The sequence below is a fragment of the Hemitrygon akajei genome, chromosome 19 (assembly GCF_048418815.1).
Source record: "Hemitrygon akajei chromosome 19, sHemAka1.3, whole genome shotgun sequence".
NCBI lineage: Eukaryota > Metazoa > Chordata > Chondrichthyes > Myliobatiformes > Dasyatidae > Hemitrygon > Hemitrygon akajei.
The window spans coordinates 63,252,176-63,275,930 of record NC_133142.1 but is presented as its reverse complement, the minus strand read 5'-3'; the positions used below and the strand labels follow the sequence as shown (position 1 = coordinate 63,275,930).

The following is a 23,755-nucleotide window of genomic DNA, read 5'->3' as shown; positions in this document are numbered from 1 at the left end:
GTGGTGACTGCGTGAAATGGGCTGACGGTGACGGTGGTGAGGTGGATACGATAGGTTCTTTTAAGAGACTCCTGGATAGGTACATGGAGCTTACAAAACTAGAGGGCTATATGGGTAACCATAATTTCTGAAGTACATGTTTGGCATAGCATTGTGGCCGAAGGGCCTGTATTGTGCTGTAGGTTTTCTATGTTTCTATCTCCTCTGAAAGTAAAGAAAAATCTCGACAAGAAATAAAGAATCAGTTTAGGATCATCTTTCCTTGATCTGCTCTCGTCGACCCTGGTTGCTGATTTTCACGAGGGGGCGTAAGCGTGTAAGATGGCAGCTATAAAGCCATCCAGCCGCAGGGTGCCGCAGTGTGTGTGATCGCAGCTCACGATCTGCACCTGCGCGGCTCCGCCCCTCGTGGCTGGTTGTGGGTGTCACCATTTCTGTTGGCGTCTCGCTGTGCAGAGGCAACGTCTAAAGCAGCGCCTTCACCATGTCACACCAGACAGGAATACCCGGTAAGATCCACAGATGGTATCGGCGCTTCAATATTATCATCAAATTTGTCAGGGTTAATTACGATCGTGGGCTGTTCTCTGGCACCTTATTCTCCAGTTCGGTTGCTGGGGAAACCCGGCGTCCAACTCGGGGCAGTAGCAGCCGGATATCCCACCTCTGGGCTGCACTGATAGGTAGATGAGGCTTTTCGCTGGGCGGGGCGCTTGTTCGATTGGGCAATTATTGTGTCCATCGCACTCTGAGCCGGTTAACTGGCAGGTTAAATAATACTGGGGTTGAAGTCAAAACCTGGGCGTTAAACTTATAGATGTGGAGAAACCTAGGTAATGCGAACAAGGCTTTATGTCAAAAGAACCTTTTATCATCTTTCCGCTGGGCATGTTAATCTTTTATGTGTATATACATTAATGCATTTTGATGGAAGCAATCTCAATCGTTCTTTAGAAAACTTACTTAAACATGAAACCAAATGCTTTTCTGTGACTAGGAGCTAACATCAGTTAAGAATATCAAGAAAGACTGGAAGAATTGTATGCTCTTTTCGTCCCAAAATGTATTTATTTGAAATGTAGTTACTGTTACACACACAAAATGCTGGTGGAATGCAGCAGGCCAGGCAACATCTATAGGAAGAAGTACAGTCGACGTTTCGGGTCGAGACCCTTCGTCAGGACTAACTGAAAGAAAAGATAGTAAGAGATTTGAAAGGGGGAGGGGGAGACCCGAAATGATAGGAGTGGGGGGGATGAAGCTAAGAGCTGGGAAGTTGATTAGCAAAAGGGATACAAGGCTGGAGAAGGGGGAGTATTATAGGACAGAAGGCCATGGAAGGGAGGAGGGGAAGATGGAAAACAGGCAAGGAGTTATTGTGAGAGGGAAAGAGAGAGAAAAAGAAAAAAAAATTAAAAATAGGGAAGGGGTAAGAAGGGGAGGAGGGGCATTAATGGAAGTTACAGAAATCGATGTTTGTGCCATCAGGTTGGAGGCTACCCAGATGGAATATAAGGTGTTCCTCCAGATGAAGTGTGGCTTCATCTCAACAATAGAGGAGGCCATGGATTGACATATGGGAATGGGATGTAAAATTAAAATGTGTGGCCACTGGGAGATCCTGCTTCCTCTGATAGGTGTTCAGCAAAATGGTCTCCCATTCTGTGTTGAGTCTCACCAATATACAGAAGGCCACACCGGGAGCACCGGATGCAGTATATCATACCAGCAGACTCTCAGGTGAAGTGTTGCCTCACCTGAAAGGACTGTCACCCTGAATGGTGGTGAGGGAGGAACTGTAAGGGCAGGTGTAGCACTTGTTCTGCGTACACGGGTAAGTGTGAGGTGGGAGATAGGTGGGAAGGGATGTGGAGGACGAATAGACAAGTGAGTCGCGTAGGGAGAGATCCCTGTGGAAAGCAGAAGGTGGCGGGGGAGGGAAAGATGTGCTTGATGGTGGGATCCCAGAGAAACATAGAAAACCTACAGCACAATACAGGCAGTTCGGCCCACAAGGTTGTGCCGAACATGTCCCTACCCTAGAAATTACTATGCTTACCTATAGCCTTCTATTTTTCTAAGCTCCATGTACCTATCCAAAAGTCTTATAAAAGACCCTTTCGTATCTGCCTCCATCACCTTTGCCGGCAGCCCATTCCACGCACTCACCACTCTCTGAGTAAAACAACGTATCCCTGACATCTCCTCTGTACCTACTCCACAGCACCTTAAGCCTGCGACCTCTTGTGGCAACCATTTCAGCCCTGGGGGAAAAAGCCTCTGACTATCCATATGATCAATGCCTCTCAACATCTTGTACACCTCTATCAGGTCTTCCTTCGCTCCAAGGAAAAAAGGCCGAGTTCACTCAAGACATGCACCCCAATTCAGTCAACATCCTTGTAAATCTCTGCACCCTTCCTATGGTTTCCACATCCTTCCTGTAGTGAGGCGATCAGAACTGAGCACAGTACTCCAAGTGGGGTCTGACCAGGGTCCTATATAGCTGCAACATTACCTCTCGGCTCCTAAATTCAATTCCATGATTGATAAAGGCCAATACACTGTATGGCTTCTGAGTCAACCTGTGCAGCTGCTTTGAGCGTCTTATGAACTCAGACCCCAAGATCCCTCTAATCCTCCACACTGCCAAGAGTCTTACAATTATTACTATATTTTGCCATCATATTTGACTTACCAAAATGAACCAATTCACACTTATCTGGGTTAAACTCCATCTGCCGCTTCAGCCCAGTTTTGCATCCTATCAATGTCCCGCTGTAACCTCTGACAGCCCTCCACACTATTCACAACACCTCAAACCTTACTGTCATCAGCAAACCTACTAACCCATCCCTCCACTTACTCTTCCAGGTCATTTATAAAAATCATGAAGAGTAAGGGTCCCAGAACAGATCCCTGAGGCACTCCACTGGTGGCCAACCTCCATGCAGAATATGACCGGTCTACAGCCACTCTTTGCCTTCTAAATCCACAAAGCAATGTTTCCTTGGATCCCATGTCTCATTACTTTCTCAATAGGTCTTGCATGGGGTACCTTATCAAATGCCTTGCTGAAATCGGTATACTGCATCTACTTCTCTTCCTTCATCAATGTGTTTAGTCACATCCTCAAAAAATTCAATCCGGCTCGTAAGGCACAACCTGCCCTTGACAAACCTGTGCTAACTATTCCTAATCATTTTATACTTCTCCAAATGTTCATAAACCTGCCTCTCAGGATCTTCTCCATCAATTTACCAACCACTAAGGTGAGACTCATTGGTCTACAATTTCCTGGTCTATCTCTACTCCCTTTCTTGAATAAGGAAACAACATTTGCAACCCTCCAATCCTCTGGAACCTCTCCCATCCCTATTGATGATGCAAAATCATCGGCAGAGGCTCAGCAATCTCCTCCCTCGCCTCCCACAATGTAGCCTGGGGTACACCTCATCTGGGCCTGGTGACTTATCCAACTTGATGCTTTCCAAAAGCATCAGCACATCCTCTTCCTTAATATCTACATGCTCAAGTCGTCGCTATTATCACCGAGCCTTTTCCATAGTGAATACTGAAGTAAAGTATTCATTAAGTACCTCTGCTATTTCCTCCGGTTCTGTACACACTTTCCCACTGTCACATTTGATAGGTTCTATTCTTTCAAGTCTTATCCTCCTGCTCTTCACATACTTGTAGAATGCCTTGGGGTTTTCCTTAATCCTGCCTGCCAAGGCCTTCTCATGGCCCCTTCTAGCTCTCCTAATTTCCTTCATAAGCTTCTTCCTGTTAGCCTTATAATCTAGATCTGCAGGACTGGGAAGCTTTTTAAGAGCAACAGAAGATAACAAAAAAGGCAGTACGCCAAGAAAAAATGAGGTACGAAGGTAAACTAGCCAAGAATATAAAGGAGGATAGTAAAAGCTTCTTTAGATATGTGAATAGCAAAAAAATAGTTAAGACCAACATTGGGCTATTGAAGACAGAAATGGGTGAATTTATTATGGGGAACAAGGAAATGGCAGATCAATTGAACAGGTACTTTGGATCTGTCTTCACTAGGGAAGACACAAACAATCTCCCAGATGTAATAGTGGCCAAAGGAAATAGGGTAAAGGGTGAACTGAAGGAAATTTATATTAGGCAAGAAATGGTGTTGGATAGACTGTTGAGTCTGAAGGCTGATAAGTCCCCGGGACCTGATGGTCTGCATCCCAGGGTACTTAAAGAGGTGGCTCTAGAAATCGTGGACGCATTGGTAATCATTTTCCAATCTTCTATAGATTCAGGAACAGTTCCTGCTGATTGGAGGGTGGCTAATGTTGTCCCACTTTTCAAGAAAGGAGAGCAAGAGAAAACAGGGAATTATAGACCGGTTAGCCTGACGTCAGTGGTGGGAAAGATGCTGGAGTCAATTATAAAAGAGGAAATTATGACACATTTGGATAGCAGTAGAAGGATCAGTCCAAGTCAGCATGGATTTATGAAGGGAAAATCATGCTTGTCTAATCTTCTGGAGTTTTTTGAGGATGTAACTATGAAAATGGATAAGGGAGAGCCAGTAGATGTAGTGTACCTGGACTTCCAGAAAGCTTTTGATAAAGTCCCACATAGGAGATCAGTAGGCAAAATTAGGGCACATGGTATTGGGGGAAGAGTACTGACATGGATTGAAAATTGGCTGGCTGACAGGAAACAAAGAGTAGTGATTAACGGGTCCCTTTCGGAATGGCAGGCTGTGACCAGTGGGGTACTGCAAGGTTCGGTGCTGGGACCGCAGCTGTTTACAATATACATTAATGATTTAGGTGAAGGGATTAAAAGTAACATTAGCAAATTTGCTGATGACACAAAGCTGGGTGGCAGTGTGAAATGTCAGGAGGATGTTATGAGAATGCAGGGTGACTTGGACAGGTTGGGTGAGTGGGCAAATGTATGGCAGCTGCAGTTTAATGTGGATAAATGTGAGGTTATCCACTTTGGTGGCAAGAACAGGAAGGCAGATTACTATCTAAATGGAGTCAAGTTAGGAAAAGGGGAAGTACAACGAGATCTAGGTGTTCTTGTACATCAGTCAATGAAAGCAAGCATGCAGGTACAGCAGGCAGTGAAGAAAGCTAATGGCATGCTGGCCTTTATAACAAGAGGAATTGAGTATAGGAGTAAAGAGGTCCTTCTGCAGCTGTACAGGGCTCTGGTGAGGCCCCACCTGGAGTATTGTGTGCAGTTTTGGTCTCCAAATTTGAGGAAGGACATTCTTGCTATTGAGAGAGTGCAGCGTAGGTTCACGAGGTTAATTCCCGGAATGGCAGGACTGTCATATGTTGAAAGATTGGAGCGACTGGGCTTGTATACACTGGAATTTAGAAGGATGAGAGGGGATCTGATTGAAACATATAAGATTATTAAGGGATTGGACACATTGGAGGCAGGAAGCATGTTCCCACTGATGGGTGAGTCCAGAACTAGAGGCCACAGTTTAAGAATAAGGGGTAGGCCATTTAGAACAGAGATGCGGAAAAACTTTTTCACCCAGAGAGTGGTGGATATGTGGAATGCTCTGCCCCAGAAGGCAGTGGAGGCCAAGTCTCTGGATGCATTCAAGAGAGAGTTAGATAGAGCTCTTATAGATAGCGGGGTCAAGGGATATGGGGAGAGGGCAGGAATAGGGTACTGATTGTGTATGATCAGCCATGATCACAGTGAATAGCGGTGCTGGCTAGAAGGGCTGAATGGCCTACTCCTGCTCCTATTGTCTATTATCTCTAACATTACTTAGCTCTCTGAACCCTTTGTAAGCTTTTCTTCTTGATCAGATTTATTACAGCCTTTGTACACCACAGTTCTGCACCCTACCATAACTTCCCTGTCTCATTGGAACTTATCTATGCAGAACTTCACACAAATAACCCCTGAACATTTGCCACCTTTCTTTCATACTTCTCCCTGAGAACATCTGTTTCCAATTTTTCTAACTTCCTGCCTGATAGCCTCATAATTCCCCTTACTCCAATTAAACACTTTTCTAACTTGTCTGTTCCTATCTCTCTCCAATGCTATTGTAAAGGAGATAGAATTGTGATCACTATCTCCAAAATGCTCTCCCACTGAGAGATCTGACACCTGACCAGGTTCATTTCCCAATACCAAATGTAGTACAGCCTGTCCTCTTGTCGGCTTATCTACATATTGTGTCCAAAAACCTTCCTGAACACACCTAACAAACTCCACCTCATCTAAGCCACTTGCTCTAGGAAGATGCCAGTCTGTATTTGGGGAAATTAAAATCTCCCATCACGATAGCAATGTTATTATTACACCTTTCCAGGATCTGTTTCCCTATCTGCTCCTTCATGTCCCTGTTACTATTGGGCGGCCTATATAAAAAAAAACACCCAGTAAAGTTATTGACTCCTTCCTGTTCCTAACCTCTGCCCACAGACTCTGTAGACAATCCCTCCATGACGTCCACCTTTTCTGCAGCCACGACACTATTTCTGATCAACAGTGCCACGCCCCCACCTCTTTTGCCTCCCTCCCTGTCCTTCCTGAAACATGTAAAACCTGGCACTTGAAGTAATCAGTCCTGTTCCTGAGCCATCCAAGTCTCTGTAATGGCCACCACATCATATCCCCAAGTACTGATCCACGCTCTAAGCTCATCTGCTTTGTTCACAAAACTGCTTGCATTAAAATAGATACTTCTCAAACCTTCGGTCTGAGCGTGTCCCTTCTCTATCATCTGCCTATCCTCCCTCACACTCTGTCTCCTATCTTTCTCTATTTGAGAGCCAGATGCCTCTTCTCCAGTCTCTTCAGTTTGGCACCTGAGAACATTTCTATCACATACAAACCTTTGATTTCTGTCCACAAAAGCAGTCCTCGCATGACCTTTATCCTCCTCCACCTCACTATCTGCTCTTAACACTCTGGTTCCCCTCCCCCTGCAAATCTAGTTTAAACCACCCGGAACAGCACTAGCAAACCTACCCGCAAGAATGTTGGTTCCCTTCCAGTTCAGGTGCAAACCGTCCTGTCAGAAACTTCCTTAGCCACATATTTATCTGCGTTATCTTTCTATTTCTAGCCTCACTAACACGTGACACGGGGAGCAATCCTGAGATTGCAACCCTGGAGGTCCTGTCCTTCAACTTTGTACCTAACTCCCTAAACTCTCTTTGCAGGACCTCTTCCTTCTTCCAATCCATGTCATTGGTCCCTACACGACATCTGGCTGCTCACCCTCCGTCCTGAGAATACTGAGAACTCAATCTGAGATATCGCAGACCCTGGCACCAGGGAGGCAACAGACCATCCGAGTTTCTTGATCTCTCCCACAGGACCTCTTATCTGTCCCCCTAACTATCAAATCCCCTATCACTACTGCTCTCCTCTTTTCCCTCCTTCCTTTCTGAGCTGAGTGTCCAGACTCAGTGCCAGATATGCGACCACTACAACTTGTCCCTGGTAGGTCGTCCCCACCAACGGTATCCAAAACGGTATACTTATTGTTGATGGGAATGGCCACAGGGGTGCTCTGCTCTTCCTGTCTATTCCCTATCCCTCTCCTGACAGTCACCCAACTACCTGCCTCCTGACTTTTAGGGGTGACTATCTCCCTGAAACTCCTGTCTATTTCTGCCTCTGCCTTATGAATGATCTGAAGTTCATCCAGCTCCACCTCCAGTTCCCTAACACGGTTTGTCAGGAGCTGCAGCTGGATGCACCTTTTGCAGGTGTAGTCATCAGGGACAATTGTGCTGTCCCTGACTCCCCACATCCTGCATACGGTGCACTCGACTGCCCTAACTGCTGCTGCCTCCATTACCTACTCCTAAGTTAATTAAAGGAACTTACCCGGTGTTGGGCTTGAAATTCTGCCCTGTGTTCGTTTAGGAAGAGAGACAACTAACACCGGAATATTACAAAACTTGGGTTTATTGCAGAATTCGTAACTGGCACAGCGAATCCACAGAGTCGCTGGATAAGGCGCGTTCTCTCTTCCCCTTACAATCTGCTCTTATTTATACCCCTTTTTCCCCCAGCACAACCCCCCGCTACATATTAGGTAATATCGGGCACTTGTGTCCACCTTATTGGCCCGATGCCATTCACTCACGTGTTACCTGTTTCTTTTGTTTATTAAATCGCGTGACACTAGCAGTTTCGGTGTAGTGGAATCCCCAGTTTCGCTTCCCCCCTCCCTCGCATTCCGGTCTCCTAATATTACGTGAGCCACTCCTGACCTGTAATGGCAGTCTCGAATTAACCCTAACATTAACCCTAACACCGGCCTTACCTCACTTGGAGCAAGCTTGTCCTCAGCCTCTGCTCGCTGAAGCCTCTCGAGCCAAAGCCTCAAAGCTCCACTCCTACCCTGAGCCACTCACACCACTGGCCTCTCCTCTTCAGTTACCCGTACTTTTATTTGTCCCTGTCAATTACCTCATGAGCCCTTCGCTCCTCCTCTTCCTGCTACAACGGTTTCTCGATCACACTGTCCCGAGTACCCGCTGCGCACGCCTTTATAAAAAAAACATTCACCTCAGCTGCTTCCTAGCCCTTGAGCCCTTTGCTCATCCTCTTCCTGCTGCAACGGTTTCTCAAATGGTTGGAGATTGTGGAAGTTATGGAGACAGAGGCTGGTGGAGTGGTAGGTGAGGATGATCCTATCCCTACTGGGGTGGCGGGAGGATGGGGTGATAGCAGATGTGCGTGAAATGGGAGAGATGTGTTTGAGGGCAGAGTTGATGGTGGAGGAAGGGAAGCCCCTTTCTTTAAAAAAGGAAGACATCTCCCTTGTCCTGGAATGAAAAGCCTCATTTTGAGAGCAGATGCGGCAGAGACGGAGGAATTGAGAGCAGGCACGTTAGCATGGCATTTCATTTAGACATATATGGCTCCCACAATTAGCAATGTCAGATAACCTGCTTTTGAGTGATATTAGCAGCGTTAATATTGGATAAGACACTTGAATACTTCCCTATAACAAAAACAGAAAATGTTGGAAATATCAAACAAGCTAGGCAGCATCTGTGCAAAGTGAAAGTTTAAAAAAATCAGAAACAAAAGAAAGTCTGCAGGTGCTGGAAATCCGAGCAACACATGCAAAATGCTGAGGAACTCAGCAGGCCAGGCAACATCTATGGGGGGAGAAAAGTGCAGTTAATGTTTCGGCCAATGTGTGTTGTGGTATATAGGTTAAATTTTCTTCATTTTATGGTCACTTGTGAATAAACAGAAATTGATACCAGAGCAATAGACTTCAGTAAAACAGAAAGAGATGGTTTTCTACCTTCTCTCGTTTGAGCTTCATTGAAATTATTAGAATGGCTGCTGAACCTAAATAGGGTTTTCAAAGAATACAGAGCTTCAGTCACTGCATGTTTCATATGTTCATCTAGGATGATAAAAGGACAGGTTCACTGAATGATGTGGATACATTATTGTTAGCTGTTATGTAGAAACCAACATGGAAGTGGACTGATTGGGGAATGGGCTGTGCATTGTGTAAGAAAATACAGCCTATGACAGAGCAGGACTGAATCTTTAATTTGTATATTTGAATTTTCTTCAGAAACAAAGATGGCTTAGATTTCTATAGTGCTTTCCATGACCTTGCTACACCCAAAGCTGCTTTATATAGAATCAGAATTGGGTTTAACATCACTGACACTTGTCATGAAATTGGCTGTTCTGTTGCAGCAGCACTGCAATTGATAGCAATAAAAATATAATTTTTCCAAATTTTGCAGTGGCCCCTGCATACCAGATGGTGATGTGACCAGGCAGAATGTCCTCCACGGTACATCTGTAGAAATTTGCAAGAATGCAAATTTGGAGCCATACCAATTCTCTTCAAACTCCTAATGAAATATAGTCACTATATTTATGAGCATATTTATATATTTCTAGTTATGAACTGTAGTCACAGTTGAAAAGTGACACACGGGAATTTAGTGTACAGCAGCCTGGCACATTGCAAGCAATGTACTTGCTGGCCATTGCTAATGCCTTTCTGACCAAATTACTGGGGCATATATCAAGTCAAGTCACTTTTATTGTTATTTCAACCTTAACTGCTGGTACAGTGCATAGTAAAAATGAGAGCGTTTTTCAGGACCATGGTGTTACATGACACAGTACAAAAACTAGACTGAACTACGTAAAAAAACAACATGGAGAAAGCTACACTGGACTACAGACCTACACTGGACTACAGACCTACACAGGACTGCGTAAAGTGCACTAAAACAGTGCAGGCATTACAATAAATAATAAACAGGACAATAGGGCAAGGTGTCAGTCCAGGCTCTGAGTATTGAGGAGTCTGATAGCTTGGGGGAATAAACTGTTACATAGTCTGGTCGTACAACAACAATACAACACAATAACAATTCTATTCCCTTCCCTCTCTAAAATTGAATTATCTGATGACTGCATTTAGTAAAATTAGACTTTTTTAGATCTTTATGTATTTTTATGTGAATATACACTTCTATGTAATTGAGTTAACACATATCACTGGCAATAGCTGTATGTGGTCTGATGATGAAATCTGTTGGTTAGAGCTTGTTAATTTAATTATTTAGCTGTTCCCAAAGTCTCTCGTGACACATTCATTAGAGGTAGTTGAGATAAATACTGTAGCTATGACTATAAAGAAGCTTCTGATGAAGACAGAAATAGAAGGAAATGCTGATGGGATTAGTGAAATGGTGGGAAGTGACATAAATACCAGCATGATCTTCCTGATCTGAATGTCTGATGTTGGTGCTGTGTTTTTTGAAGTTACGACAGTAAGATTTGATCTTGAAGGCCTTCTCCAATTTCACGACATGCTGTTATTGGACATTATTAGGTTAGTTCATTTGTAAAGTTGTAAAAAAAAAAAAAAAAATTTCTTCAAATCAAAGGTCGCTGCTGTAATTTGCACTGTTTAACATAAACACATTACTGTTTATAACCTCACTTCGTGTCCTTTGGCAGCCAGGGATTTCTTCTGTTTACTCTGCTGCAGGTCTTCACCTGAGTATCTTGCTTCTTCTCCGAATAGCATAGAGTTGATTAAGATATGATCTCTCTAAGTTAATTAACTTAAGGTCATAGAACACTACGCACAGAAATGGGCCCTTCTGGCCCATCTAGTCCATGACAAATAATTAATCTGCCTGGTCCCATCAACTGGCACCTGGACCATAGTCCTCCCATTCAAGTTTCTCTTGAATGTTGAAATCAACTCCACAGCCACCACTTGTGCTGGCAGCTCATTCCACACTCTCACAACCCTCTGAGTGAAGAAGTTTTCCCTAGTGTTCCCCTTAAACTTTTCACCTTTCACCTTTAATCCATGATCTCCAGTTGTAGTCTCACCCAACCTCAGTGGGAAGAGCCTGCTTGCATTTAGCCTATCTATACCCCTCATAATTTTGTATACCTCTATCAAATCTCTTCTCATTCTAGGGAATAAAGTCCTAACTTATCCAGCCTTTCCCTGTAACTCAGGTCCTTGAGTCCCAGCAACGTCCTTATAATTTTTTTTCTGCACTCTTTCAGTCATATTTACATCTTTCCTGTAGGTAAGTGACCAAAACTAGATACAATTACCCCAAATTAGGCCTCACCAAGCCTTGCATTACTTCAACATAACATCCCAACTCCTGTACTTGTACTTTGGATCTTTGGCACACTGCCCTTTATATATCAATCTACCTGTGATGCCACTTTCAAGGAATTGTGGATCTGCATTCCCAGATTCCTCTGTTCTACTTGGCACCCTACCACTCACAGTGTAAGATCCACCGTGGTTGGTCCTCCCAAAATGTAACACCTCACACTTGTCTGCATTAAATTCTACCTGCTGTTTTCACCGGCAGGTCACAATCCCGCTGCAAGCTTCCATGCTGTCCACTACACCCCCAATCTTGGTGTCATCCACAATTTGCTGATCCTGTTTTCCACATGTAGATGGCAAACAACACTGAACCCAGCACTGATTCCTGGGGCACACCACTAATCACAGACCACCAGTCAGAGAGGCAACCATCTACAGCCGTTCTCTGGCTTCTCCCACAAAGCCAATGTCTAAACTGAATCTTCTTGACCAACCTCCCATGAGGGACCTTGCCAAAGGCCTAGTTAAAGTCCATGTAGACAACATCCACTGCCTTGCTTTCATCATCTTTCCTGGTAACTTCCTTGAAAAATTCTTAATGGGTAGATATGACTTGCCATGTACAAAGTCATGTTAACTATCCCTAATCAATCCTAGTCTATCCAAATTCTTGTATATCCGGTCCCTTACAATACCTTACAATAAATTTTCAACTACTGATTTCAGGCTCACCAGCCAATAAATTCCTGGCATTCTTAGAGCCTTTCTTAAACAACAGGACAAGATGACCTTTTCTCTAATTGTCCAGCACCTCACCCGTGACTAAGGTTGTTTTAAATATTCCTATTGGAGCCCCTGCAATTTCTGCATTAGCCTCATACAGAGTCTAAATGAACACATTGTCAGCTATCCTTTTGCTGTTAATGCATCTGTAGAAGCCCTTAGGATTACCTCCCTCCCCCCCAAAAAAAATTCAGAGGTTATTCAGAAGAATTACTGTACTCCCAAAACACTGTTAGACACCATCAGCATAATGATGGGGACTATTCACTATTGATCATGTATTTTCAGTTGAGAGCAACTTTCAGTAGAAGATTGAGCCACCTGTTGTACTTAGTAATGAATACTGTGTGCTCTGTACTTGAATAATGTATTGGTGTTGCATTTTGTAGGCTTGTCACTTTGCTCTCATTCTGTTATTATTAGATTGTACATCTTTATCATGTGTTGTTGCAAGGAATATTTCAATTTTGAGTTAATTGTGGGAAAATACAATTTTCTGAACTTCTAAGGGATGTATACAGGTTTAATAAGTAGTAATTATATTGACACGTAAATTACTTTGAAGATTTAAAATTGGTTTAATGTAGTAAAATTGGTTGTGCTATTGTGTCTCCATCAAAAGAAATGACTACCCGATTTTGTGTCACATGGAGGACAATGTTTGATGCAGTCAAGTTAGGCAGTACCTCTCAGAAGGGAAACATATACAGGTTGTCCCCACGTTACGAATGTTCGCTTTACGCCACTTTGCTTTTACAAAAGACCTACATTAGTAACCTGTTTTCGCATTGGTGGTGGCATCCGTCGGTCTCGAGAGACCATGGATCTGCGCCTGGAGTTTCCAGGGCGCAGGCCTGGGCAGGGTTGTATGGCAGACCGGCAGTTGCCCAAGCTGCAGGCCTTCCCCTCTCCACGCCACTGATGTTGTCCAAGGGAAGGGCACTAGGACCCATGCAGCTTGGTACCGGTGACGTCGCAAAGCAATGTGTTGTTAAGTGCCTTGCTTAAAGACACAAACGTGCTGCCTCAGCTGAGGCTCGAACCAGTGACCTTCAGGTTACTAGTCTGATGCCTTGCCCATTAGGCCACGTGCCAACACTTTTTTCGCATTACAAAGAGGATTTTCACTTCTTACGAAAAATTTTTGCATATAAATTAATAGTTCTTTGTGTTATGCCATTTTGGCTTAAAGGTTTCATAGGAACGCTCTACCTTTGTAAGGGGGGGGGGAGGAAGGGACACCTGTATAATATTTCAGACTCCTTGAAAGATAATGGTCCTGAAGTGTTGACTGCTTTTTCTCTGCAGATGTTGCTAGACTTCGAGAACTTCCAACATTTTCTGTTTATATTTTGACATCTAGTGTTTAGTGTTTGCATTACTAGGTAACATTATCTGAGCTAACTTTGTAGAGTTTGCACTCAGTTGTGAGTGCCCCCTTTACCAATGAATGAGAGAAGATTAAAATAGAAAATAAAAGCAGAAAATACTCAGTAGTTCAAGCAACATGTAGGGAAAGAGAAACAGCTTAAGGTTGAAGGGCTTCATCAGAACAATGAGCTGAGAACTGATGAGAATTTATGCTTTAAAGTTAGAGGCTTTTTTTCATTTTAGTTGTAGTAAAACAATTGTTATTCTCAGTTAACCTGGAGTTTGATATCCAGACTGATTATACTTGTGCACATATGGTGCTGTATCATATTGTGATTCTCTGAAAATCTTTTTCATCCAGTTTGTTTGAATATTAAATATATCTTCAAGATGTTTGTGGGAGAGCAAAGAAGAGGTTTCGCTCACTGCTTGCATGTCAGGGTTTAATTGTACAGATAAAATATATAAAGGAATATTAGGTTCAATTCGAGATGTGCTTGCATTCAGACACTTAATATAGCATCACACTTCACCAGAGCTGTTCATCACCAAAACAATTAATATATCAACTAATATGTTTATAACAGGGTTCAATAATCTCTGAACCCTAATCTTTGAAATGAATAACTGTTGGTCCTTTCATTAACAGATTAAAGGAAAGTTTTTAATGGAGTAGAATTAGTTTTGCAAAGTAGTGTACCATTGCAAGAAGGATTGTATCTGATTCTAAAATTAAAACCAGCCTATTTTGATGCTTGTTATTGTAAGGTATGATGTTTATGCCCAGGACATGTTAAAAGAAGTAGAACAAGCAGCTGTGTATTAATTCCCATCTGCTTAATAGTTAACTCACTTAAGAAACACTTTCATGTTTGCTGTACATTCAAAAGAAGTAATCAATAATGGTGCCTCACTGAGATGTCCATGCTGTCATTTTTAATGTACTTTCTGAAATTGTTTTTCTATTGATTTTTTTACTAGCTTGGTGAAACATGGCAATATTACCTTTTATTATAACATTCTTATTGTAGATTTTTTGATTTAAGCATTAGGATTTCTCAAAGGACCTTAAAGTAAAATTCGCTTGGGATCAGCTAATCACTTGAGTGATGCAGTCAAACAATTTTTTTTTACTCGTGAGAGCATACCTTGAATAGTAGAAATTTAAGAATTGAAATAGTAAGCATTGTATTTTGAGTTTAGACTGAGTCAGCATTAATGCACTAAAGCACATTATAAGACCATAAGACTTAGGAGCAGAATTAGGCCATTCAGCCCATCGAGTCTGCTCCACCATTCCATCATGTCTGGTCCCAGATCCCACTCAACCCCATACATAGAAATACAGGCCCTTCGGCTCACAAAGCTGAGCCAAATAAGTATTTGCTTTAGAAATTACCTAGGGTTACCATAGTCCTCTATTTTTCTAAGCTCCATGTACCTATCCAGGAATCTCTTAAAAGACCCTATTGTATCTGCCTCCACCACCGTTTGTGGCAGCCCATTCCACACACTCACCACTCTCTGCATTTTTAAAAAAAAAAAGACTTACCCCTGACATCTCTGTACCTACTTCCAAGCACCTTAAAACTGTGCCCTCTCATGTTAGCCATTTCAGCCCTGGGAAAAACCCTCAGACTATCCACACGATCAATGCCTCTCATCATCTTATACAACTCTATCAGGTGTTATGTTCCCCAGTAACCGGGTGGCTTACCAGCAAAGATAGAGAGGTCCGCTGAAGTCTGATGGTACTATTTTCAAACGTTTTTATTTATAAAGGGGCACAAAAGTATAGTTAATACAAAACATTCAGATCATATACGTCGTCACAACTCAATCTAAAGCACAGGTATAGTAATAATCAATCAGAAATAAGCTCTATCGTTGTCCAGGGGTAATGTATATATTGTTTGCTGTATATCTGAAAGTCTCTTGCGGCCACTGCAGTTCCACCAGCTGCCGTCTGTTGTGGTGTCGCGTTGGTGCACTTTTGTTAGAAAGAGAGAGAGAGATTGAATGAAACAGTTACCTGACAGGTTTTCCAACCTGTAGGAGTTCGGTTCGTCGAAGTCTCATTGGGGAATGGACTCTCATCTGTGGCCTCCCCTGTAGCTAAGCTGTTCTTCCGTGGTGAGGTCGCCAATCCCAGGCAAGGAAAAGACGCACACGAACCCCACCACCGGCTGTCGCTATCAAAACGCTGTCGCAGGATTTCTAGCGTGTCTTCTGGTGCGTCTGAAGGGGTCGTCCCCCCCAGACCCTCCTTTATACTTCCTCACGGGATCGCCGGTGTCAATCTCTCTCTCAACCAGCCCACTTTGCCCGAGGGCTTTACACGTGGTCTTCATGAGACAATAGTCAGAGTCGCTTTATTCTGCTTCCCGGGGGAACGTGGTCTTCAGCATGTCTCTCTCCCTCTTGGGTCATTTGACCCCCCCCCTTGACTAGGGCTCTTGCGATTCTCACAAAGGAGGGGGCTGGGGTCATAACACCTCCCCTCTTAAAAGTTTTTTACCAGCGGTTAAAAACAAGTTGGTACAGAGTCTCATAGGATTTTTTTAAATCTACCACAATACACAAGCTACTCTTTTCACAGAGTACTACCGTTATACATTCAAGTCAGTATCTAAACAGGTAACAATTACAGTGTCCCTTTCTTTAATATCTTAACATCGCGTACCGTACTAAAGTCTGGTAGCATCAAACTTCAGCTCAATAACCACCTATTTATTTATTTTTTTCAGCAACAAAACTAAGGAGGTGTGATCTTAGCTTAGGTGCATCTACAAAAGTTTATACAAATACTAATCGTTTCGGTCGTGTTATTTCACCGGCAGGTCTCCAAAGGGGTTGTCTTTATATTTCACAGGCTTTGGCGCAAACCCGTACAACCGGCGTTGCTGTTTAAAAATGGTATTTCTATTAACCATCGCCTTTTTTCCAGTGAGTTCCCCCGTGGGGAACTTGAGTAATTTGGCGAGGTACTCTCCTGCCTTTCCTTTCCACAAGGGTTATTCTCTTAACTCCGTGTCCCCAACCTAGTCCATCATGGGAATTTCCACCCAATTCTTTAATGCTACACAGGTAGTTAACCCTTTTGTCAAGACCATGCAGGCTGATGTGTTTCAGTTCGAACCTTTTTCTCCAGCCGCATTTAAATTTTGGCTTCCTCACAGCGCTTTCTTGAATAACAATAGCGTGTGTGGCACCCTTACATTCCAAATCAACCTGTAATCGATGCGCAGGCATCAATCTAGGCCTTAATTTTTTTTCATTCGATTTGGGAACTACAGATTTACCGTTCTCCTCCACAACAACAGTTATCTCCCCATTTGTAAACTCCACATTAACTCTGAACACCCCCTTCAGCACAACCATCTGGGAACTCACACTTCCCAAGGTTAACCAGTTCTTCCCTGAACCAAGTCTATCTGCTCCAAAAGGACGACCGTCTCGTCCAGCTGAGTCAAATACCTCAGACTTTTTCTGAGCTTCGTGACTAGGTTCAGGACCACGTGCATCCCCATCTTGGACACACTCAAACGGGGCATTGGCCTCTTCCAGGCTTTCAATACCCGTACCCTTTTCAAATTCTAAATTCCCCTGATCCTCCCAATCTCCTACAGACACAGACCCCCAAGATCTCTTTGATCCTCCACACTGCCAAGAGTCTTGCCATTAATATTATATTCTATGTTCAAATTTGACCTACCAAAATGAACCACTTCACACATCTGGATTGAACTCATCTGCCACTTCTCAGCCCAGTTCTGCATCCTATCAATGTCCTGCTGTAACCTCTGACAACCCTCCAGACTATCTATAACACCCCCAACTTTTGTGTCATCAGCAAACTTGCCCTTCTATTTCTTCATCCAGGTCATTTTTTTTTAAATCACAAAGAGGAGGGGTCCCAGAACAGATTCCCGTGGAACACCACTGGTCACCGTCCTCCATGCAGAATACAAATCACCCTTTGCCTTAATTCTGGATCCACAAACAAGGTCTCTTTGGATCCCATGCCTCATTACTTTCTGACTGAGCCTGTCATGGGGAATCTCAATTCATGGGGGATCTCAAATGCCTTATTCCACTACATTCACTGTTCTACCTTCATCCTTAAATAATTCAATCAAGCTCATAAGGCACGAGCTGCCTTTGACAAAGCCATGCTGGCTATCCCTATGTCTCTCCAAATGCTCATAAATCCTGCTTCTGGGGGTCGTCTTCAACAACTTGTCCACAACTAAAGTTAGACTCACTGGTCTATAATTTCCTGGGTTATCTCTACTCCCTTTCTTGAACAAGGAAACAACATTTGCAACCTTCCAATCAGCTGGTACTTCTTTTGTCCCTATTGATGATGCAAAGATCATCACTGGAGGCTCAGCTGTCTCCTCCCTCACTTCCCACTGTAGCCTGGGGTATATCTCGTCCAGTCCCGGCGATTTAATACCTTTCAAAAGCTCCAGCCCACTGTAAATCATCCCCACAATTGCCAAGGTCTTTTTCCCTGGTGATTACTGAAGCAAAGTATTCACTAAGTACCTCTGCTACTTCCTGCAGCTCCATGCGCATTTTTCCACTATCCGCACCTAATTAGTCCTATTCTCACACTGCTCATCTTCTTGCTCTTCATACTTGTCGAATGCCTTAGAGTTTTCCTTAATCCTGCTCACCAAGGCCTTCTGGCTGTCTTAATTTAATTCTTGAGCTCCTTCCTGGCAACCTTGGAATTTTCTAGAGCTCTAATACCTAGTTTCTTGAACCTTTCGTAAGCTTTCCTTTTAACTAGATTTTCTGCATCCTTTGAACACTGTGGTTCTTTTACCCTACCATCCTTTCTCTGACTCAATGGAACATACCTGTGCAGAATGCCATGCAAATGTTCCCTGAACATTTGTCACATTTCTGCCGTGCATTTCTCTGAGAACATCTGCTCCCAATTTATGTTCCCAAGCTCCTGCCTTAATGGCATCATATTTCCCCCTACCCCAATTAAACATTTTCCCTAATTGTCTCCTCCTATTCCTCTCCAGTGCTATGGTAAAGGAGAGAGAGTTATGATCACTAATTTTAAAAAAAACTCCCACAGAGAGATCTGACACCTGACCAGGCTTATTTCCAAATATCAGATCAAGTACAGCTTCTCCTCTAGTTGCCTTATCTACATATTGTATCAGGAAACCTTCCTGAACACACCCAACAAACTCCACCCCATGTAAACCCCTTGCTCTAAGGAGATGCCAGTCAATATTAGAAAAGTTAAAATCACCCGTCACAACAACCCTGCACCGTTACAGAACTGGCCTCACTATCTGTTCTTCAATGTCTCTTGTTACTATTGGGGTGGGGGGGTCTATATATTTTAATATAGCTCAGTGAAGTTATTGCCCCCTTCCTGTTTCTGACTTCCACCCACAAAGACTCAGTAGAGAATCTCTCCATGACTTCCTCCTTTTCTGCAGCTGTGGTACTATCCCTGATTAGCAATGCCACTCCCCCACCTCTTTTGCCTCCCTCCTTGTCTTTTTTTAAAACATATAAAGCCTGGCACACTCAGCAGCCATTCCTGACCTTCAGACATCCAAGTCTGTACAATGGCCACAGCATCATAGTTCCAGAAATTGATCTATGCTAAGTTCATCCTTTTGGCCTTTTCTCCTTGGAGAAACGGAGGATGAGAGGTGTATAAGATGATGAGGGGCATTTGTTGTGTGAATAGCCATAGGCTTTTTCCCAGGGCTGAAATGGTTAACACGAGGGGTGGGGAGGGGGCATAGTTTTTAGGTGGTTGATACTGAGGGGATGTCAAGGGTAAGTTTTTTTCACACACAGTGGTGGGTGAATGGAATGTGCTGCTGGCAGCAGTTGTGGAAGCAGCCTCTTAGATAGGTACATGGAGCTTGGAAAAATAGAGGGCTATATGCTAGGGAAATTCTAGGCAGTTTCTAGAATAGTTTGTATGGGCGGCACAACATTGTGGGCTGAAGGGCCTGTAATGTGCTGTAAAGTTCTATGTATTATGTTCATCTGCCTTGTTTATGATACTCCTTGCATTAAAATATACACATCTCAAACCATCTGGCTGAGTGCATCTTTGTTCAATCATCTGTTTATCCTTCCTGAAAACTCCCTACAAGTTATCTCTACTTGTGCACCAACTACCCCATCCTCTGCCTCTTTACTTCAGTTCCTACCCCACTGCAAATCTAGTTTAAAACCTCCCTCCCAGCGTATTGGTTTCCCTCCAGTTCAGGTGCAACCCGTCCCACTTGTACAGATCACCCCTTCCTCAGAAAATGTTTCAATGATCCAAGAACTTGAAACACTGCCCCCTGCACTATCTCCTCAGCCACTTATTCCTCCATGATATCTTCCTGTTCTGACCTTTACTAGCTCGTGGCACTGGGAGTAATCTGGAGGTTACCACGTTGGAGGTCCTGCTCTTCAGCCTCCTTCCTAACAACATAAACTTACTGCAGAGGACCTCTACCCCTCTCCTGACTATGGCATTGGTACCAACATGTGCCACAACCTCCAGCTGCTCACCCTCCCCTACAAGAATATTCTGCATCTGCTCCGAGACACCTTAGCACTCAGGAGGCAGCACACTATCCTGGCAAACATGAAGAAATCTGCAGATGCTGGAAGTTCAAGCAACACACTCAAAATGCTGGTGGAACACAGCAGGCCAGGCAGTATCTCGGGTCTCGGCCCGAAACGTCGACAGTGCTTCTCCTTATAGATGCTGCCTGGTCTGCTGTGTTCCACCAGTATTTTGTGTGTGTTATACTATCCTGGCATTTCTTTTGCTGCTGCAGAATCTCCTGTCTGTCCCCCTAAGTATCGAGTTCACCCTACCCTTCTGGGGCTCAGAGCAGACCACAGTGCTGTTGCTCTGGCTGCTGTTGCCTTCCCATATCAGTCATCCCCCTGGCAGTATCCAAATGGGTATACAGTACCTGTTGTTGAGGGGAATGGTCACAGGGGGGCCCTGCACTGACTTCCCTCTCCCTTTACCTCTCTGTGTTTACCCATTTACCCCATGAATTACCGTGGTGTGCAAGGGGTTTAGATTGGGTGGAGTTTGTTAGGAGTGTTCAGGAAGGTTTCTTGACACTATGTAGATAAGCCTACAAGGAGAGAGGCTGTACCTGATTTAGTATTGGGAAATGAACCTGGTCAGGTGTCAGATCTCTCAGTGCATTTTGGAGATGGTGATCATAATTCTATCTCCTTTACAATAGCATTGGAGAGAGATAGAAACAGACAAATTAGAAGAGCGTTTAATTGGAGTAAGGGGAATTATGAGGCTATAAGGCAGGAAATTGGAAGCTTAAATTGGAAACAGATGTTCTCAGGGGAAAGTATGGAAGAAATGTGGCAAATGTTCAGGGGGTATTTGTGTGGAGTTCTGCATAGGTACGTTCCAATGAGATGGAAGTTATGGTAGGGTACAGGAACTGTAGTGTACAAAGGCTGTCATAAATCTGGTCAAGAAGAAAAGATTACAAAAGGTTCAGAGAGCTAGGTAATGTTAGAGATCTGGAAGATTATAAGGCTAATAGCAAGGAGCTTAAGAAGGAAATTAGAGCCAGAGGTGCCATGAGAAGGCCTTGGCGGGCAGGATTAAGGAAAACCCCAAGGCATTCTACAAGTATGTGAAGAGCAAGAGGATAAGATATGAAAGAATAGGACCTATCAAATGTGACAGTGGGAAATGTATATGGAACTGCAGGAAATAGAGGCACTTAATGAATACTTCAGTATGCACTAAGGAAAAGGATATTGGTGATTGTTGTGATGACTTGCAGCAGACTAAAAAGCTTGAGCATGTAGATATTAAGGAAGAGGATGTGCTGGAGCTTTAGAAAAGCATCAAGTTGGATAAGTCGCCGGGACCAGATGAGATGTACCATAGGCTACTGTGGGAGGCGAAGAAAGAGATTGCTGAGCCTCTGGTGATGATCTTTGCATCATCAATGGGGACGGGAGAGGTTCCGGAGGATTGGGGGGTTGTGGATGTTGTTCCTTTATTCAAGAAAGGGAGTAGAGATAGCCCAGGAAATTATAGACCAGTGAGTCGTACCTCAGTGTTTGCTAATTTGATGGAGAAGATCCTGAGAGGCAGAATTTATGAACATTTGGAGAGGTATAATATGATTAGGAATAGACAGCATGGCTTTGTCAAGGGCAGGTCGTGCCTTATGAGCCTGATTGGATTTTTTGAGGATATGACTAAATACATTGATGAAGGAAGAGTAGTAGATGTAGTTTTGAAAATCAGTTGATTAAATCTAGAACCCAGTTTTATATACATGGAGATAAATCTGGCAAATTATTGGCTAATCAATTGAAAACTGCTTTGGTTAAACGACAAATTACTAAGATTCATAAACGAGATGGCGCTTTGACGATTGATCATAAAGAGATAAATAAAGCCTTTCAAGATTTTTATAACTCTTTATATCAATCAGAATTTGTTGAGGATTCATCTATAATGGATGAATTTTTAAGAAAATTGAATATCCCAAAATTAACTACAGAGATAGTGTACTTCTAGACGCACCTATTACGGAAACCAAAATAAAAGAGGCTATTTTTTTTTTCAATGAATTCAGGTAAAGCCCCTGGTCCGGATGGTTATACTGCAGAATTTTTTAAATCCTTTTCCTCTATACTCTCTCCTTGGCTTTGTAAAATTTTTAAAGATGTGTTAACTGTAGATAAATTGCCACAATCTTTTTATGATGCCTCTATTTCTCTAATTCTTAAAAAAGATAAAGACCCCACTGAATGTGCATCCTATCGGCCTATATCTTTGCTGAATACGGTCTTTAAGATTTTTAGTAAAATTTTGGCCACTAGATTAGAAAATATATTACTTCGAATTATCTCTGAAAATCAGACTGGATTTATTAAAAATCATTATTCATCTTTTAACATCAGAAAATTGATTAATATTATTTATACTCCTTCATCCAAAATACCAGAATGTGTCATTTCTTTAGATGCTGAAAAAGCATTTGATAGAGTTGAATGGCCATATTTATTTAATACATTGCAGCATTTTAATTTTAATTCGAAATTTGTATCATGGATTAAGTTAATATATTATAAACCTTTGGCTTCGGTTTTCACCAATAATCAAAGATCTCCTTTTTTTTCAGTTATTCTGTGGTACGAGGCAAGGCTGTCCTTTAAGTCCTTTACTATTTGACATTGTTTTGGAATCTTTAGCTATCGCCATTCGTGAATCACCTAATATTTTGGGTATTACCTGTGGGGAAGGGACTTATAAGTTATCATTATATGTTGATGATTTGTTACTATACATATCTGACCCTGAGATATCAATTCGTGCTATTTCGTCCTTGCTAGCTCAGTTTAGTAGCTTTTCTGGTTACAAACTGAATTTTAATAAGAGTGAATTATTTCCATTAAATATGCAAGTTCCAATTTATAAACACTTACCATTTAAAGTTGTCACAGATCATTTTACTTATTTGGGTATTAAAATTACCAAGAAGCATAAGGATTTATTTAAAGTTAATTTTTTACCTTTAATTGATCAAATTAAGCAACTTGTTACCAGGTGGTCCCCATTATTTTTGTCATTGGTTGGTCGAATTAATGCTATTAAGATGATAGTGTTACCCAAAATTTTATATTTATTCCAAGCGCTACCAATTTTTATTCCTAAATCTTTTTTTGATATTATTGATTCTAAAATATCTTCGTATCTGTGGGAGAATAAAAATCCTAGACTAAGCAAAAAATATTTACAGAAGCCTAAGAAGGAGGGTGGTTTGGCTTTGCCAAACCTGAGATTTTACTATTGGGCAGTCAATATTCGATATTTAATATTTGGACACAAGAATCGATTATAGCATCTTGCCTACAATGGGTAAATTTGGAATGTAAATCTGTACAAGACTTTTCATTGTTTTCAATTTTAGGATCTTCACTTCCTTTTTCTTT

At 42.6% G+C, this 23,755-nt stretch overlaps 1 protein-coding gene across 3 annotated transcripts in view; it reads left to right on the top strand.

Annotated features, from left to right (window-relative positions):
* Positions 1-395: 395 nt before the first annotated feature.
* The window catches only part of twf2 (twinfilin-2), a 162,675-nt gene continuing 139,315 nt past the window's right edge, over positions 396-23,755 (top strand). For all 3 annotated transcript variants that reach the window (XM_073072647.1, XM_073072644.1, XM_073072645.1), the window contains exon 1: positions 396-509. In XM_073072647.1, the coding sequence (XP_072928748.1) occupies positions 485-509 (25 nt within the window). In that variant the 5' untranslated portion in view covers positions 396-484. The remainder of the gene's footprint in view (positions 510-23,755) is intronic.